The sequence below is a fragment of the Equus quagga genome, chromosome 16, assembly GCF_021613505.1.
Source record: "Equus quagga isolate Etosha38 chromosome 16, UCLA_HA_Equagga_1.0, whole genome shotgun sequence".
Classification (NCBI taxonomy): Eukaryota; Metazoa; Chordata; class Mammalia; order Perissodactyla; family Equidae; genus Equus; species Equus quagga.
In genome coordinates, this window is record NC_060282.1 from 46832151 (window position 1) to 46852543 (window position 20393).

The window sequence follows — 20393 nt, forward strand, 5'->3', positions numbered from 1 at the left end:
TAGGGCTTGAGAGAGAAATGTGTGTGGAGGAAGCTTTCAGATCTCCTACATTTGTCAATGTAAAAAGACCTACTGCAAGGCACATAGTAGTAAAAATGGCAAAAATGAAGGACAAAGAATGAATATTCAGGGCAGCAAGGCAGGAGAAAATAACCTATGAAGGAACGCGCATCAGACTTTCAGCAGATTTCTCTTCAGAAACCTTACAAGCTAGGAGAGATTGGAGTGACATATTCAAAACTTTAAAGTATAAAAATCTTCAGCCAAGAATACTCTATCCAGCAAAACTATCCTTCAGATATGAGGGAGAAATTAAATCTTTTCCAGACAAACAAAAGCTAAGGGACTTTGTAGTCACATGACCTCCACTACAAGAAATCCTCAAGAAGGCTCTCATACCTGAAAAAAGAAAAAACGGAGTAAGCAATCACAAAACAGAGAGTAGAGAGACAAATAGATAGAATCTGATAGCATAGCAAATATTCAACTATAGCATTAGGCTAAAGGGAAGGAAATCACCAAAGCAAGGACAATCTTATCACTCTAACCATGAACTCACAACACAAGTTGGAATAAGAGATGAAAATAATAATTTAGGAGGGGAGGAGGGAAGGGACTGAAACAGGCTAGGCTAAGGAAGTAAGAGACCACCAGAAAATGGACTATGTTATACACAAGATTCTGAATACAAACTTCAGGGTAGCCACTAAGCGAAAAAACAGAACCGAGACACAAAACATAAAAAAGGAAAAATCTAAGAAACCCAGCATAACAAATTGCAGAAGTCAATGGGTAGGCTAAAACACACAGGACGAGAAACAAAGGAAACACAGGAAAACCGGAAAACCAGCAAGAGAATGACAGCATTAAGCTCTCATGCATCAATACTCACCCTCAATGTAAAGGGATTGAACTCTCCAATAAAAAGACACAGAGTGGCAAAATGGGTTAAAGAACAAGATCCAACAATTTGTTGCCTCCAGGAAACACACCTCAGCTCCAAGGACAAACACAGGCTCAGAGTGAAGGGATGGAAGACAATACTCCAAGCTAACAGCAAACCAAAGAAAGCGGGTGTCGCAATGCTTATATCAGACAAAACAGACTTCAAGATAAGGCAGGTAAAGAGAGACATAGACGGCCAACATATAATGATCAAAGGGGCACTTCATAAAGAAGAAATAAAACTTAAAAATATCTATGCACCTAACACAGGAGCACCAAACTTCATAAAGCAACTATTAACAAACCTAAAAGAAGATAGCAAAAATAACACAATAATAGTAGGGGACCTCAACACGCCACTCACATCAATGGACAGATCATCCAGACAGAAAATCAACAAAGAAACAGTGGAGCTAAACGAAAAGCTAAAACAGTTGGACTTAATAGACGTATATAGAACACTTCATCCAAAAACAGCAGAATACACGTTCTTCTCAAGCGCGCATGGAACATTCTCAAGGATAAACCATATGTTGGGAAACAATGCAAGCCTCTACAAATTTAAAAAAATTGAAATAATAATAAGCATCTTCTCCGATCATAATGCTATAAAGCTAGAAATTAATTACAAGAGAAAAGCTGAGAAAGGCACAAGGATGTGGAGACTAAACAATACGCTATTGAACAAGCAATGGATCATTGAAGAAATTAAAGAAGAAATAAAAAAATACCTGGAGACAAATGAAAATGATAACATGCCATACCAACTCATATGGGATGCAGAAAAGCTCTATTAAGAGGAAAATTCATCACAATTCAGGCACATCTTAACAAACAAGAAAAATCCCAAATCAGCAATCATAAACTACACCTAACTGAATTAGAGAAAGAAGAACAAACAAAGACCAAAGTCAGCAGAAGGAGAGAAATAATAAAAATCAGAGCAGAAATAAATGCTATTGAATCAAAAAAAGGCAGTAGAAAGGATCAATGAAACAAAGAGCTGGTTCTTTGAGAAGATAAATAAAATTGACAAACCCCTAGCCAGACTTACAAAGAAAAAAAGAGAGAAAGCTCAAATAAACAAAATCAGAAATGAAAGAGGAGAAATAACAACAGACTCTGCAGAAATACAACGGGTTATAAGAAAACACTACGAAAAACTATATGCCAGCAAAATGGATAACCTGGAGGAAATGGATAAATTCTTGGATTCATACAACCTCCCAAAGCTCACTCAAGAAGAAGCAGACAATCTGAACAGACCAATCACAAGGAAAGAGATTGAAACAGGCATCAAAAGCATCCCAAAGAATAAAACCCCAGGACCAGATGGCTTTCCCGGGGAATTCTGCCAAACTTTCAGAGAGGATTTAATACCTATCCTTTTCAAGCTATTCCAAAAAATTAGGGAGGATGGAACACTTCCTAACACATTCTACGAGGCCAACATCACGCTGATACCAAAAGCTGAGAAGGACAGCACAAAAAAGGAGATCTAAAGGCCAATATCGCTGATGAACGTAGATGCAACAATTCTCAACAAAATTTTGGCAACCCGAATACAGCAATTCATCAAAAGGATCATACATCATGATCAAGTGGGATTCATACCAGGGACACAGGGATGGTTCAACACCCGCAAATCAGTCAATGTGATACACCACATCAACAAACTGAGGAATAAAAACCACATGATCATCTCAATAGATGCAGAGAAAGCATTTGACAAGATCCAACAGCCATTTATGATAAAAATTCTGAACAAAATGGGGATAGAAGGGAACTACCTCAACATAATAAAGGCCATACATGACAAACCCACAGCCAACATCATACTCAATGGGCAAAAACTGAGCGCCATCCCCTGAGAACAGACCAAGACAAGGATGCCCTCTATCACCACTCTTATTTAACATAGTACTGGAGGTCCTGGCCAGAGCAATCAGTCAAGGAAAAGGAATAAAAGGAATCCAAATGGGGGGGAAGAAGTGACACTCTCGCTGTTTGCAGACGACATCATCTTATATATAGAAAACCCCAAAGAATCCATTGGAAAACTTTCAGAAGTAATCAACAACTACAGCAAAGTTGCAGTGTATAAAATCAATTTACATAAATCAGTAGCATTTCTATACTCTAACAACGAACTAACAGAAAAAGAACTCAAGAACACAATACCATTCACAATCGCTACAAAAAGAATAAACTACCTCGGGGTGAATTTAACTAAGGAAGTGAAAGACCTATACAATGAAAATTACAAGGCTTTTCTGAAAGAAACGGATGACTACATAAAGAGATGGAAAGACATTCCATCCACATGGATTGGAAGAATAAACATAGTTAAAATGTCCGTTCTACCTAAAGCAATCTACAGATTCAACACTATTCCAATCAGAATCCCAATGACATTCTTTACAGAAATAGAACAAAGAATCCTAAAATTCATATGGGGCAACAAAGACCCCGAATTGCTAAAGCAATCCTGAGAAAAAAGAACAAAGCTGGAGGCATCAAAATCCCTGACTTCAAAACATACTACAAAGCTACAGTAATCAAAACAGCATGGTACTGGTACAAAAACAGGTGCACAGATCAATGGAACAGAATTGAAAGCCCAGAAATAAAACCACACATCTATGGACAGCTTATCTACAACAAAGGAGATGAGGGCATACAATGGAGAAAACAAAGTCTTTTCAATAAATGGTGCTGGGAAAACTGGAAAGCCACATGTAAAAGAATGAAAATTGACCATTCTTTTTCACCATTCACCAAAATAAACTCAAAATGGATCAAAGACCTAAAGCTGAGACCTGAAACCATAAGGCTTCTAGAATAAAATGTAGGCAGTACACTCTTTGACATCAGTCGTAAAAGGATCTTTTTGGACACCATGTCTTCTCAGACAAGGGAAACAATAGAAAGTATAAACAAATGGGACTTCATCAGACTAAAGAGCTTCTTCAAGGCAAATGAAAACAGGATTGAAACAAACAAACAACCCACTAACTGGGAAAAAATATTTCCAAGTCATACATCCAACAAAGGCTTAATATCTATAATATATAAAGAACTCACAACTCAACAACAAAAAATTAAACAACCCGATCAAAAAACGGGCAGAAGATATGAACAGACATTTCTCCAAAGAAGATATACAGATGGCCAATAGGCACATCAAAAGATGTTCAACATCGCTGATCATCAGGGAAATGCAAATCTAAACTACACCAAGATATCACCTTACACCCATTAGAATGACAAAAATAACTAAAACAAATAGTAGCAAATGTTGGAGAGGTTGTGGAGAAAAAGGAACCCTCGTGCACTGCTGGTGGGAATGCAAACTGGTGCAGCCACTATGGAAAGCAGTATGGAGAGTCCTCAAAAAATTAAAAATAGAACTACCATATGACCCAGCTATTCCACTACTGGGTATCTATCCAGAGAGCTTGAAGTCAGCAATTCCAAAAGTCTTATGCACCCCAATGTTTATTGCAGCATTATTTACAATAGCCAAGACATGGAAGCAATCTAAGTGCCCATCAACAGATGATTCAACAAAGAAGATGTGGTATATATATACAATGGAATACTACTCAGCCATAAAAAAGAACAAAATCGTCCCATTTGCAACAACATGGATGGACCTTGAGGGAATTATGTTAAGTGCAATAAGCCAGATAGAGAAGGACAATCTCTGTATGACTACACTCATATTAGGAATTTAAACCTGTGGACAAAGAGAACAGATTAGTGGCTACCAGGGGAAAGGGGGCATGGGGGGTGGGCACAAGGGGTGAAGGGTTGCACCTACAACATGACTGACAGACAATAGTGTACAGCTGAAATTTCACAAGATTTTAACCTATCAACTCAATAAAAAATTTTAAAAAAAATTTGCTTTTTCATCACTTTTCTCCTTTTTTAAAGTTCCAAGCCACTACCTCAACATCCTTTTTTGTCTTTAGCTGATGATGGTATATAAGGTGGTGGCTTCAGGCATTTTGGCAAGTTATGCAGTTTTCCTGGGTCTCTCCCATGTATATATGTTATTAAACATTGATTTTCTTCTGTTCATCTGTCTCCTGTCAAATTAATTCTTAGGCCAGCCAGAAAAACCAAGAAAATTTCTTCCTCCCCTTCGCCAATGTCCCCAGGATCATTTATTGAAAAAAAAAAAACTTTCCTCCATTGCTCTGTAGTATCTCTTGTGAAAATCAAATTATCTTATATGTGTAGATCTTTTTTAGGCCTCTCAATTTTGACACATTTGCCTAATTTCTATCCTTGCACCAATAGAACACTGACTTAGTAACAATAACTTTATAATACATCTTGACATTGGGTAACTATAAGTACTCCAACTTTGGTCTTCTTCAAAATTTCCTTGGCTATTCTCAGTCTTTGTATTTGCACATAGATTTTAGAATCTGCTTATCAACTTACACTCAAAAAATATTCTTGAGGGGGCCGGCTCCGTGGCTGAGTGGTTAAGTTTGCGCACTCCGCTGTGGCGGCCCAGGGTTCGGATCCTGGGTGCGGACACGGTACCGCTCGTCAGGCCACATTGAGGCAGCGTCCCACATCCCACAACTAGAAGGACCTGCAACTAAGATATACAACTATGTATGGGGGGTCAGGGTTGGGAAATAAAGCAGAAAAAAAAAAAAGATTGGCAACAGTTGTTAGCCCAGGTGCCAATCCTTAAAAAAAAAAAGGAAGATTGGCAACAGTTGTTAGCCTACGTGCCAATCTTTAAAAAAAAAAAAAATATTCTTGAGGGTCCGGCCCTGTGGCCAAGTGGTTAAGTTCCTGCACTCTGCTGTGGCGGCCCAGGGTTTCACTGGTTTGGATCCTGGCCACGGACATGGCACCACTCATCAAGCCACGCTGAGGCAGTGTCCCACATAGCACAACTAGAAGGACCCACAACTAAAAATATACAACTATGTACCTGGGGGCTTTGGGGAGAAAAAGGAAAAATAAAATCTTTAAAAAAAACCTTCTTGAAATTGCATTGAACCAATTTTGGGAAAAATGACATCTTAATCCATGAACATGGTATATTATCCCTACATTTATTTAGGACTTATTTTAATATCTGTCAATAATGTTTTATAATCGATAATGTTTTGTATCACATCTTTTGATAGATTTCTTAATAGGTATTTGATGACTTTTGGTGCTATTATAATTATCTTATATACGTCATTTTCTATTTATTTTCTGGAATAAAGGTAATTAAATTTTGTATATAGACATTGTATTTGGTCACCATTTAAGTTGACTTATTAATTTAAATAGTTTGCCGATAAATTCTTTTAGATTTTCAATGTACATAATTGTGTCATTGTGAATAATGACAGTGTTATTTCTTCCTTTTCAATCTATATGCCTTTTCTTTTCCTCCTTCATTGCATTGGTTAAACACCCAATACCATGTTGAAAATAAATTCTAAGAGCAAATATGTCCTTATTTCATTCCTGATATCAAGGGAAACACTCAAAAATCTACCTTAAGTATAATGTAAAGTGCATTTTTTTGTAGCTGCCCTTTATCAGATCAAGGATGTTCCCTCTATTCCTATTTTCCTGAGAATTAATGGATAGATGAACGGATGCTTAATTTTTATTGAATGCTTTTTCTGCAACTACCAAAATGAGCATGATTTTCCTCCATCTTTCCCATTATTCTGGTGAATTGCATTGCTTTTCTTTCCTCAGTAAACACCCACCCTTCCATTTCTGAAATAAGCCCCACTTAGTCGTAATTATCCTTTTTATATACCGCCTGATTCAACTTGCTAATTTTGTGTTTAGGATTTTTGCATCTATGTTTATAACAGAGCTTGGTAAACCAGACTTTTAAAGTCACATTTCCTTCTTCTCATTACGGAATGCTTTTGAAAACAACGAATTACATGATCAGAAGTGTGTTCTGGGTGTTTATAGTTTGTAGTATGCAGGATGTAGAATGGGTTACTGCAGGAGGTGGGCGGTGAATGATTAGGAGGTTACTGGAATATTAAGAAAGGAGCTTGGACCAGTTTGGTACAAACGGAAATGAAAAGGAAGGAGAAACCCTCTCAGTATTAAGCTACTAATTAATTAATTGTGAAAGTGCAACATTATGAAACAGACAAGTTAGGGCCGCCCCGTGGCCAAGTGGTTAAGTTCGGGGGCTCCGCTTCCCTGGCCCAGGGTTTCGCTCCAATTTTGGGCCTGGACATGGCACCACTCATCAGGCCACGCTGACGCGGCGTCCAACATGCCACAACTAGGACCCACAGCTTAAAAAAAAAAAAAACACAACTACGTACTGGGGGGCTTTGGGGAAAAAAAAAATTAAAAATCTTAAAAAAAAAGAGACTAGTTAGGAGAAGTTGATTTGAGCTTTGAGTAAAAATAATGAGTTGACTTGGGGTGAAATTCTTGTCTTCATGATAATTATCCCCATCATTAGGATCCATACATATGAATGACTGCAACTTAAGAAACTGCAAAGGCGTGGAATTACATAACTAGTCACTATGTTGACGTCTTTAAGGAGAAAGTTTCCTTATGTTGCTTTGGAGCTAATTTTTAAAATAATTTTCATTCACAATCATAAAAAGTAGATAATCTAGTATCCATTGAACACCTTAAAATGAGATCAGTACGTCATAGCCTTTTTGTTTTGTTTTACCTTCTTCTCTCCAAAGCCCCCCAGTACATAGTTGTATGTATTCAACTAGTAGATCCTTCTAGTTATGTGCTGTTTGGGACTCCGCCTCAACATGGCTTGATGAGCGGTGCTCGGTCTGCGCCCAGGATCCCAAACCGGCGAATCCCGGGCCGCCAAAGTCCACTGAGAAGCCAACCACTCGGGCACCGGGCTTGCCCCTTCGTAGCCATTTAATACACCATATGTTAATGCAGATTGCGCTATTCCGGTCCTAACCACCAGGCGACGACCAAGGTGCCCACGTCGCCTTCTCGTCCATACCTCGGTTTTCTAGGCAGGCGCGGCTTCCGGGAGCGCGCACGTTCTGGAGCCCGCGCCGATCGCAGGCGCTGCGGCCGCGCACGTTGGTCACTTGCTGCCGTTTCAGGGCTGCAGGTTGGCCTGGATCCTGAGGGTCTGGACCCATGTGGAAACTGGTACCCGTCGCGGGCCCCGCCCGAGGTAAGGGCTGAAGGGAGGTGTACGGGGGCTGCTTCCCCGGGAACAGCCGCGGTGGGCAGAGGGTTGGCCGAGCGATGCTTCCGGTCCGTTCTGCTTCCCCTCGCAGCCTTCCGGCGCCGTCTTCGTTCCCTCTCCGGGAGGCTCGGGGAGCGAAGTACGAAAGCCGCGCATTTGATGTGGGGGCCGCGGGGTCCTCCGAGCGGCGCAGAGCTTTCGAACCAGGCGTTGGCCTGGCGGGTGGTGTAGGCGTGAGGCGCCCGGCCCTTCAGTGAAGGCCGCCGCCCCTCCTCTATCTGCCGCCATGTTGTCTGTGGTGGAGACCCACTCCGCCGGCGAGACCGGCCCTGATCCCGGCCTAGATGGCCTGGCGAAGCGAGCCTGAGGCGGGGTACCTATTGTGACCTCTAGTGTTTTATGCTTTTGAGGAAACACCCGGAATAAGTTATCACAGGCTAGACCGCACGATGGCAACAGGTCTTGAGCTCATTGTTTATTTTTGTGAAGAACCACAGAAATGACTTTGGGAAATGGCAACCACGGGAAAGCATAATTTCAGTTATGTTTCAGAGCCTTTTTCCATTTTGTCATCAGCACAACTGAAAAAGTAGATTTTTTTTCTTTTCTGCATTTCCAGCAGTGGAAATGGTTATCTCGTGTTACTTGGTTGCCTAGTCTGTGTGAGTCCGTATTTAGTTGATAGACGGATAAGCAGAGGTAGCCTGTGTTTCGGTCTTGCCCTCAGGAAGTTTACATTATAATTGGAAAAAAGGTCTATGTAGAGGCTGAATTGACTGACAGTGTAAGGGAGACGAAGATGGCCAAACGAATGGTAAGGAAAATAAATACTACAATATTATAAATACTAAATAATACCATGAAGACAAAGATCAAGGCGTTACCGTGTATTTGGAGCAATGCAGAAATAGAGCATACACTGTTGGTGGGCCAGCAGGATTCAGTTCCTTTCAAAGAACAGTTGTAGTAGCCTGTGGCTGGCTCTCAGAGTTCCGGTAGGGTGGTAGCAGAAGACTGCCTCTAGTGACAGTGCTACTCTTTTCAGAATCTAATGGAAGTTTTGGGCCCATTCCTCTAGAAAAACAGTAAGTAAACCATACAAAAGTTTTTACTTGAAACAGTTCCCTGTGAGTTAAGAATCTCTGATTAACAAAATATAATCCCAACCTAGTCAAAGCTTACCTGGACTCCTTCCAACTTGTCTAGTTTATCTGCCCTTAATCGCTCTACCACTCCTGTAATGGAATCGTGTGTACCCAAACTAAGCTCTACAAGTCTAGAACATATATGCTTTTACTCCAACGGTTTATGATTTCCAACTTTTTTTAACTAAAAATCCTTTCCCACTGATTTGAAATGCTACCTTTAACATAAAAACAAAATTTCCCAAATATACACTTGAATGTCGTCTGAATTTTTCTTGCATCGATCTATGTTGTTTACTCCTGATCCAATACCATAGTTTTTAGTTACAATAGCTTTATGGCATATTTTACAGTCTAGTAGGGGTAGTTCCTGTAATATTCAAGTTTTTCTTGACCAGTTTTTATTATATTTTTCCTGATGGGTTTTCTAATCCATTTATCAATTTCAAACGTAGTATTGTGATTTTGTTTGGTAATGCTTTGTTTATAAGTTAATTTGGGCGAGCAGTAACACTTTTCAATATTGTTTTCTCTTTAGAAAAATGGTAGAATTTTCCATCTATTTAGATAATCTTTTGCATCCTTCACTGAGGCTTTATTAGAAAACACAAGTTTGATTTACATAAAGTTGATTATTGACATTTAAATAGCAAAATAGAAATATTTAAATATTTGCCATATCTGTATCATATATGCATGTATACATATACACTTATGTGTGTATTTACTAATTTACTTTTTTTTTTAATTCTCTTAGAACCATACAGACTTTTGACTGGTGTTGAGTACATTGTTGGAAGGAAAAACTGTGGCATTCTAATTGAAGATGATCAGTCAATCAGTCGAAATCATGCTGTGTTAACTGCTAACTTTTCTGTAACCAACCTGGTATGTTACTAATTTTATTTCACTAGCTTACTGTAAGGGGGTTGAAATCACAAATGATTACTTTGGTGCATCTGTAAGGGGAATTCCTAGGACTTTTTACTTCATAAAGCTGTTAAGTTTATTTTTAATGTTAACACAATTAAATAGTTAAATTTTGGCTGCGGTTCCAGTGGTATATATTTATTTTGAAATTTGAAGTTTCTTTTCCAGTATTTTACTGTTTGTTTCAGTGATTTAGAAACTCAGAGGAAGCAGAGCATATTTACATTTATTTACTTAAACATTTATTGAGTGCTTACTGTGTGTGTCAGTCACTGTGGCAAGACTGGGAATAGAGCAGAGAATAAACTGTCACGGCTTCTGCTTTAAAGAGTTTGTGTAGCCCTCTGAACACAGGTATTTCCTGTATAAGGTAGGTTTTCATAATGAGAATTGATTTGTTTTATTAGGGAAAACAGCTGTTGCTTATGCCTCACAGCTTCTTTGAATGACTTTGGGTTTGTTTTGGCCACAACTTTGGGTGATGAAAAAGTAATACAAATATATAGAAATAGCTGTGCTCATGATGGTGCTGGTGGTAATAGGAAAGAAAAGCCATTATTTTAAGCAAAGACTGCAGATCAGCAAATGCTGGATCTCTTGAGTAATATTTAGGCTTTGTGTGTCTTATTCTTTTAGGTACAGAAAAACACTGTTGAAATTCCTTAAAAAAAAAACAAAGCTGTTACTGCAAGTCACACATACTAGCCTTTTCTCATTGGACCAATTTTTACTATGTAATTTTGATAATTAAAAAAAAAAACCTAAGGAGAAGCTGTTATGTTATACATGAAACAAACTGTACAAAAGCAAGAATTAGCAAATGTGTGAAATTGAGGGGTCAGGAAAATCTCCACTGACTTAAAAAAATAAAGAAAATGTATGTTCTAAGGGGAGTGATCCTGGAGTTAGGAAATTTTCCATTAATTGCTAGTTGAGTGATTGTTCTCTGCAGGCAACCAAAACAATAACTGTATTGCCTGCTGTGTTGGGAGGTTAGCCATCTATCTGTTGCCTATTCAAACAGTTGTCAGCCTTTTCTTTTGAAACTTTGTCTCCTGGGAATTGTATTTGCTGAGTGGTAAAAGACTTTCAATTATTTACTGATTTTCTTTTTCAGAGTCAAACGGATGAAATCCCTACACTGACAATAAAAGATAATTCTAAGTATGGTACCTTTGTTAATGAGGAAAAAATGCAGAATGGCCTTTCCTTAACTTTGAAGACAAGGGATAGAATTACTTTTGGAGTGTTTGAAAGTAAATTCAGGTAAGAGTTTTTTTTAATTGGCATTAGAAATGGACAGCTTTATTCGCATTAATCATATCCTCAAGGACAAGGATATTTATGGATCTTGAATTGAAAACAGTGTAATTTAGTTTCTTCTTAGCACAGTAGTGAACTTTGTACCACATGTGGTTAGTGCATTTTGTTAATCATAGATAGTGACGAGAGTGAATGAGTTTGAGTTGAGTGGCCCCCGAGAACCTTGAGGTACGTTTGTTTGATTCACCATAGGTGAAAGTGTAATGTTAGCTTTGATCCTTGCTTTTTCTTAATTTCAACTCAAGACCTAGAATGTGAAAATTTCATAAGTTAGAAAGTTTAATAATACATATTAATTAAAATAACAGCATGTGATGCGAACTTAAAGTTTAAAGTTCTGTAAGTTGCCATCTCCATAACTATGATAATATAACTTTGTGTAACTTATTCTCATTTACAGAGTAGAGTATGAGCCTTTGGTTGCATGCTCTTCTTGTTTAGATGTCGCTGGGAAAACTGCTTTAAATCAAGCTGTATTGCAACTTGGAGGACTTACAGTAAATAATTGGACAGAAGAATGCACTCACCTTGTCATGATATCAGTTAAAGTTACCATTAAAGTAGGTTGAATGCCTTGTTATTATGTTAACATAAGTTCTGTGAAGTTAAGTGTACTCACCCTAGTATACACAGACATTTTTAAATTCATTTACTTTAAAACTATCTTGTAGATTTATATATGCCAGCTCCATGCCTTTGTATACCATTTAGTCTAGAATGGCTTTTCAGATAACTGTTTATTATCTGATACAAGCAAAAGCACATAAAATTATATTTTGGATTTTGATATAGCATTTAAGAAAATGATTTATGTTATCCTTTCACCAAGAAGTTTATTACAGTGCATAGTTTGTCTTCAGGCTAAAAGCCAAGTGACTGAGATCAGCTGCCAGTCTTCAAAGTTAGCATCTCTAGTCTCTTCTATCAAGTTGTCTTCCTCCAGATCCCCTCATGATTTCATGCTCTCTTATTTAGTTTTTTTTATTTGCTTTAAAGCCCTAATCACAAAGACTTTTTAAGTTATTGTAGTTTAATATTACTTTAACGTATCTTCACAATAAACAGCTGGTGGATATGTATCTTTAGAAGATGCTGACTATTCATTAAAACAGTAATATGGTTTGGTATGTTTTCAGATTTTGCGTCTTCATCAGATTTGGTTATATCCAAAGCTAATTAAAGAATGGCATTGGGAGGTGATGTGTCTCCTTTTAAGTGGGTTGACTATAGATATGTGGAGCTGTTTTGGGTTGATATCTATAGTGAAAAGCAGCACATATTTAGATTCCTTTATTAGGTGATACGAAATCCTTTCATATCTAATTTAATTAATTAGAATATTTATATTATAGCTAAAAAGGCGTCATAAAGAAAGGCTTACTGCTCAGATTGAACCTCAAGTTAAGCTTTTATCTTGCAGGGGTTATCTGTGATCAAGGATCTTTTCATCTTTGCAAATTTGTGAAATTGATTTATAAATTCAGCAGTGATTTGCATCCTGAGTACTAATTTATCCTAATGAACCCACAGATACTAGAGTCATAAATCAAAATGTCCATTTATTAGTTTACAGTAGAGATGCACCTTTCCAGAATATTTGTCTGTAGACTCCATCCTGGTCCCCTTAAAGATATCAGGGTCTTTGAGAAATGGAATAGGTAATCTTGCCCTTGCTTGGTGGCTGTGAAATGAGAGCAAAGGCAGTTAGATGGTCTTGAGAGATGTTTTACCGAGTCTGTGACAGACCTGGAAACTAGCCTCCATTCACCAGAGTACACCCTGTCTCAGTGACTAGGATGCTAATGGCCCAGTGTATTAGTGAGTACTGATATAGACCATCACAGGCCTGCAGAGCAGTCCTCCTTTTTCAATATTTCTGACAAATCGTGCCAAAAAAGGAAACCTTGTCATATTATTTTTTTGGTAAATTTTCCAAAAGTACAGGTTAGTTTTATGTTTTTGAAATCATTGAGTGTTAGAAGTAAAAGGGAACTTAAAGAGCATTCAGTTCAATTTTCATTTTCTGGAAAAGAAACTGAGGTGTAGAGCAGTTAGTTGTATCCTTTGCCCAGCATCACATGCATTGGGGCTTACTCAGTCGGTTGTTGAATTGCACATTACTGCTTCATGCAAGAAGTCAGTTATTTTGTTCACATTCGAGGTTGGTGTCTTTCAGATTCCATTCTTGAGAGACACTCTAAAAAGCTTGCTCATATTTAGGTAGTACCCCGTTATTAGAAGCATACTTAATTTTTTAGTTGGATTATTTCCTAGAATTATGCTGAATCTTTATTTTCATTGCCAGTGGTGGTATTTTCTAATCTTTCTCAAATTTTATGGATATATCTTGTTTGAGGCTTATAGCTTAATTCACTTGCTATTTGAAGTTTCTTACCACTCCCCTTATATACTTATTTTGAGCTTTTACCCAACCCAGTTATTCATTTATTTATTTTCTTGAAGAGACTTTTTCCGTATTTACAGTCTATTTGAAAGGCTGAAAAGATCTTATCTTTCATGTTTATCTCATGTCTTCTCTAGGGCAGTTGTTGTAGTTCCTCAATTCTAAGAGAACACTTTTTAACATTTTAATGTTTTTAAAATTGGAATGCACTTTAAAATTGACTTATATTTTATGTTGTATTATCTGTCTCCCCAAAGCAGTTTTTAAATTAATATTGTAATTAGTGGCTTCTTATATTCAGGATTATGTAGGGATTTGTATACTAAAACTAAGCAGTGACTGAATACTGACTTCTATTTTATAGATTGTGGCAACCTTATAAATTTAAAGAGGTGAGAGGAAAGACAGGATATAAGAGCCCCTTTGTAGTCTATAACTTAAAACTTTTCTTTAAAAGAAGCTAGTATGTATGTATTCACATTTTCTTCTTTTTAGACAATATGTGCACTCATTTGTGGACGTCCAATTGTAAAGCCAGAATACTTTACTGAATTTCTTAAAGCAGTTCAGTCCAAGAAACAGCCTCCACAAATTGAAAGGTATGTTGTGTATTTTAAATATAATAAAATATGACGTACAAAATATATGTGATGTATTGTGATGGCACTGATTTTATTTAGGTTACTTCCCTCTTTAATGACTGTTTCAGGATGTAATGCTATAGTTCACTTTTATTAATGACTTTTTTTGTTAGTATGTGAAGAAAAGTCCCCCAAATTCTTTGCTGGTTGTTTCTTATCTTAGTGAAACAAATGTTACATATGTGCCAATCTTTAAAGAAAAAAACTGAAGGACAGTAAATGGCACAGAGGGATAATCAATAGAGCACATGTTCCAGTGCCAAGCATCATGCACACGGGACCCCTGGAATTGTGTGGGGCAGCAACCCTATTCTGGAGCCACGTAGTTCCAGGCCAGAATATTAACAGCACTGTGGCCTTGGGAATGGAGCTTATTTCTTCTGAGTGTCAGTTACCTCCTTTGAAAAATGAGACTAATACCTGTACTGCTGAGTATTTAAGTATATAGCATTATTAGTATTAATATAAGTATTAGTTATTTTAAGTGACAGTATATACAAAGTCTGAGCACATTGCCTGGCATCATAATAGGTGCTTGTTAAAAGAAATGTTGCTAATTGCAGTGTCTGCGAAGATTCATGATAGCTTTATTTATTTTTTTGGATATTCAGCTAAATTTGTGAACCACCAGACTAAAGGATCTATCTACTGTATATATTGTATTAATGTTGTTTGAAGTAGTAAAGTATAGTTGAAGAGGAAGATGTTTGAATTTTTTTTTTCCCAGATTGCAAGTTAAAATGCTGGCAACTATAAAATGGTGGATGTTTTTGGTCAATTTAGCACAAGAGCATGCTTGCTTAAAATATATGTCAGTAGATTATAGTTTATATGGCGTAATGGATTGACTATATATGTATATCATCTTATCTCTGTAGGACAACTTTGAATATTTGAGGAGGTTTAAAAAATCTAAAATATTATGCAGGTTAAGTATTTTGTCACTAATTTTAAAATATTACTAGGTATTCTAAGCTGTTTTGCCCAATACAGGATTTTTAAGGGACTTTTTACACCTGATAATACATATACATACAAGTAACTGAAAATCAGATATTTCTCTTTGTTTTTAATTTTTACTTGGGAAGTTTATTGTATTTTATAATCTGGTTAACAGATAATGTAATGTTTTTGGACTCTCTGGAAAGAGATCCTCAGATTTTAAAATAGATTAATCTTAACCTTTTGAGTCCTAGAGCCCTGTGAGAACATGAAAGCACTGGTCTCTCCTCCAGAAACTTCAATTACGTACAACCAACTTGCGTCATCTTTCAAGAGAATCACATTTGCCCTTGAAACCTATTTATAAACTTCCCTAGGGGAGTTGATAAATTCTATAAATAATGACCCTGTTTACAGGTGATAAACCATTGTTAATTCTAGATTACTTGGGAATGCAGGGGTCTGATAGGTTTTACTACTGATGGTATGGTTTGTGGTCTTGGAGTTTTCAGAATTAGTCATTGATTCCTACTGATTGTTGAGATTCTCAGGTGTGTTTAACCCAGATCTGTTTTTGACTTTAGGTTTGGCATAATTTTTTTCTGTTTCTTCAATTTGTGACTGTATTAACTTAGATAGCTACAATAAAACATCTCTACTATAAGATTGTTCAGTAACTCCTAATTTGGTATTAACCAGGAAAGACAATTACATTAGCCCATGTTTGATGATGGCAGCTGTAACCAAATTTTTAATATTATTTTAAAATATGTAGTTTTTTGCCTTAATAGATTCCTCTACCTATTGGGATCCATTTTGATATGCTTGTTGAAGATTTATTTCACTATGTGCTCAACTACTAAATTGAAAAAGGATTAAATTTAAAATATTAAATAGTAGTAGGATGGGTTACAAAAAGGATATGAAATAAATTGTGGTGGCTGTTTTATTACATAACTACCTCTTCCTTTAGTTCTGTAAAAGCATTATCACTAGTCCTGAATTTAAATTAGGCATACTAGAATGTTTTTACCTAACAAAAAGTTAGTCCTTTTAAGTGCAGTTATGTCTACATGTCTGCACTGTTACCGAGAGATAAGGTAAGACGGAGTTCAAGGTTCATTGCCTGATATGGTTTGTGATATCTCATTTTCCTATACTGTCACCAAAATAGCAATGTGGATGAAGTCATCTTTAGAAGATTCTGTTTAAGAGGAGCATTTAATTTTGATAATCTATACTCTGATAAAGGAAGTTCATTAAACTACTGCGCATGTCTGAATATAAGGAAATGATCACTTAGAAAAGAGAAGGAGTTACTTTTTATTTGAATTTTTACAAAGTGCTCTCTCAATTACTTTATTTTAAACAGCTAGCATTTTTTTTGGAAAACATTGTTGGGAGAGAGAGTCTTTGCATTCATACAAAGCTTGCTGGATATGCCAAGTATGCAGGGCCTGACCGTCCTATACCCAGGCCATTTCTCAGAGTTATGTTTGCCGTGAGAAACTTTGAGGGATGAGGTAATAATCTTCCCCAGACTAGGACAAAGAGCAGGCCTGCTTATAGCTTGTTATAAAACTGGTGGATTCCCAAGTTCAGTGTAACACAACTCACTGTGTATAACTCTCCTGGAACACAACTCTGGATGTACCTTTTCTGTAATCCCCTGGAACTTGGTTGGGGAGGAGACCTGCTTTAAACATACTGGCTTGCTGCTTTTTCTCCGACCCAGGAGTCTTGTGTCATTAGCTAGCATCCATGAAACAGGAACAGGGTAACTTATGTAGCTTGTATTCAAATCTCAGACCCAAAAGACACATTACCCTGAAACAGTCACAGTAAATGAAAGTTTAGGAAGCTTATAGAGTTGACCTTATGTAATCAATTAAAATTCAAGGCAAAGAAATTTAGCACATAGTAGAAATTTTTTCCTGAAGATATGACGTCACATTTGCAAGTTGTGGGTATCAATATAATTCAAGCCTTTTAGAGATCACCAAAACAATGCAGTATCGTGAGTACTAGAAATCATGAACATTATGCCTACAGGACTAATGAAATAAACAGCTGTCCAGATGTTGGGCAAATAAATATTGTGTCTCTGAATACAGTTTTCAGGGCCAGAATTATACATGAATTCAGAAAAATTCTGTATTTGGAAAATCTTGGGACAGAAGTAAAGGTTAGATGAAATTTATTGAAGATCATGTAAAGACTTTAAAAGCTGTAAAATATATAGGAAAAAGTGATTATTTCTATATTAATATTTTATAGATTTTGTGAGTAATATATACCAGTTATAGCATAATAAAACATAAGTATTTTATTTGTAGCTCTTGAAGTTTCTATGTAAGTGTGCCAGAAGATGTTTTAATTTTTTCATTACAGAAATTGGAGATCACTTTATATTTGTGGTAGCCTTGTATTCAGACAGTGTCCTTCTAATGTAGGTCGTTGCTGAGTTAATTTACTGTTTTCCAATTTTCTTACTAGCTGTCAAATCACTAGAGCCTCAGAAATGCTTTGAAACTTCTAGAATGTAATGCTTCAGAAATAATTGATTTTTAATTGTATTTTCTTCACATTTGTCACTAGTCTCGTCTTTCTTGTTCTCATGCTTACATTGTTAATAAGAAAAAGGCTTGTCTAGGTATATGAAGTTCCAGAACATAGTTTATTATTTATCACTGTATTATCAATCATCTATTATATCATATATATGTAAATGTATCTATACACAGCTCTAACATTTGGTTAGATTCTTGTTAATATAGTAATGTTTTTTTTTTTTTCAGGATCAGTCTTACTGAGTATTGGGGCTCAAAGAAAACCAAACTACATTTTTCCAACCCCAGAATTTTAATATTCAAAATCTATATTGAGGGAATTGAGAGATGTTTCTACTTTTTGTCTAATTTTAATTCATTAGGTGAAATTTTTATTTGTATTTTATACTATCAGTTTATTTACTATCAAATATTTATTGAATGCCTACCATGAACCAGGCAAGATAGACTTGAGGATATAATGATGAGCTGAAAAGCATTACATTTTCTGCCTTCATGGCACTTAGTGGAGGAATCAAACATTAAAGGATCACACAAGTGAAAGCTGGAACTCTTGTAGTGCCATTAAGGAGAGCTAAGGGAATTCTTTAGGAACCTGGCTCAGGATATAACAAATGTTCAGTCTTCATTGAACTAAACTACAATTAACTGCTCTCTTGACACAGTAAACTATCATCTGTGGCAAAATTGAGAATGATCATGCGAATAACACAGAGCTGTAGATAATTTAAAAATCATATTTTAGTGTCAGTAGAAAGCAGTAAGAATCTTATATCTACTCAGTCTTATGTATGTGTTAAACATTTACATACCACTTTTGTCTGAGACTGGGTCTGTAATCTAGTGTTGTTACATTGCTATGTAGACTAATTTGTAAACTAGCCATTTGTATGTAAGTGGAGTGTTAGTTGCCTTTTACACTAAAAGAAGTGTAAGATATGGGAGAATTTTTGTTAAAAGGGAGAAAGGATGAAGTGTGTTTGAAGAGAGATTAAAAATTTATCCTGGGGCCAGCCCAGTGGCGCAGCAGTTAAGTGTACACGTTCCACTTCAGCGGCCCAGGGTTTGCCAGTTCCCAGGTATGGACATGGCACTGCTTGGCAAGCCATGCTGTGGTAGGCGTCCCACATAGAAAGTAGAGTAAGAGGCACTCAGATGTTAGCTCAGGGCCAGTCCTCCTCAGCAAAAAGAGGAGAATTGGCAGCACGTTAGCTCAGGGCTAATCTTCCTCAAAAGCAAAACAAAACAAAACAAAAAAACAAAAACAAAAGAAGTTTTGACATAGTTTAATGGTATTATGGAAATTAAGCCTCTTTAGTGTCTAGATAGCTGGTCCATTTAGAAATCCAGTAGTATACATACAGAGTAATATATAATTGGAATATACTTTTTTTTTACAGTTTTTACCCACCTATTGATGAACCAGCTATTGGAAGTAAAAATATTGATCTGTCAGGACGACAGGAAAGAAAACAAATCTTCAAAGGGAAAACATTTGTATTTCTAAATGCCAAGCAGGTAATGTTATAAGCTAAATTTTCCTAAAGTAAACATTATAAGCTAGGATAAATTATTACTGTTATCAATAGTTGTTAATGCAGTTTCTTTCAGGATTTTGTGGAGAAGTGTGAAGTGGAATAAAAAACTGCCCAGGCATCAGAACCTGCCCAGTGTTCAAGTATATGATTGTGTTATTTCTAATGTCTGTTAATTGGCCTATTACTTAAGTATATATAAATGTGTAGGTGGGTGGGGGGGAGACAGAAAACTTTTAAGTCCTTACTTGTTCTGATAGTAAACAACTGTTGATTGTCTTCTGTGTGCTGAAATGAGAATTCCAGAAGTTTATGTTGTAGTTGGAAAAATCATGCAAGTAAGCCCAAAGTTAGAATACTGTGTGATGAGGAGCTGCAGACAATGTAATGATTCCAGGGCTGCAGAAATACCTGGTAAACTAGGCATTTTCTCAGAGTAGAGGCTCAGGTTGTCCTCTCAAGAAGTAGAACCAATTCTACTTTTATGTTGCTTCCCAAATCAGATTCTTAGAATTTAAAAAATGTACTCAAGAAACTAATTGTGGGGGCCGGCCTGGTGGTGCAGCAGTTAAGTTCGCACATTCTAATTTGGTGGGCCACGTTCGGATTTGGTGGCTGGTTCGGATCCTGGGTGCAGACCTACACACTGCTTGTCAAGCCACGCTGTGGCAGGCATCCCACATAAAATAGAGGAAGATGGGCACAGAGGTTAGCTCAGGGCCAGTCTTCCTCAGCAAAAAAGAGGAGGATTGGCAGTGGATGTTAGCTC

The 20393-nt window shown here is 36.8% G+C and overlaps 1 protein-coding gene across 2 annotated transcripts in view; it reads left to right on the forward strand.

Annotated features, from left to right (window-relative positions):
* The first annotated feature begins 7945 nt into the window (after positions 1 to 7945).
* Positions 7946 to 20393, forward strand: part of NBN (nibrin) — a 45478-nt gene continuing 33030 nt past the window's right edge. For both annotated transcript variants that reach the window (XM_046642246.1, XM_046642247.1), the window contains exons 1-6: positions 7946 to 8119; positions 10037 to 10167; positions 11327 to 11475; positions 11933 to 12092; positions 14432 to 14535; positions 19490 to 19607. In XM_046642246.1, coding sequence (XP_046498202.1) covers positions 8083 to 8119; positions 10037 to 10167; positions 11327 to 11475; positions 11933 to 12092; positions 14432 to 14535; positions 19490 to 19607 — 699 coding nt within the window. In that variant the 5' untranslated portion in view covers positions 7946 to 8082. The remainder of the gene's footprint in view (positions 8120 to 10036; positions 10168 to 11326; positions 11476 to 11932; positions 12093 to 14431; positions 14536 to 19489; positions 19608 to 20393) is intronic.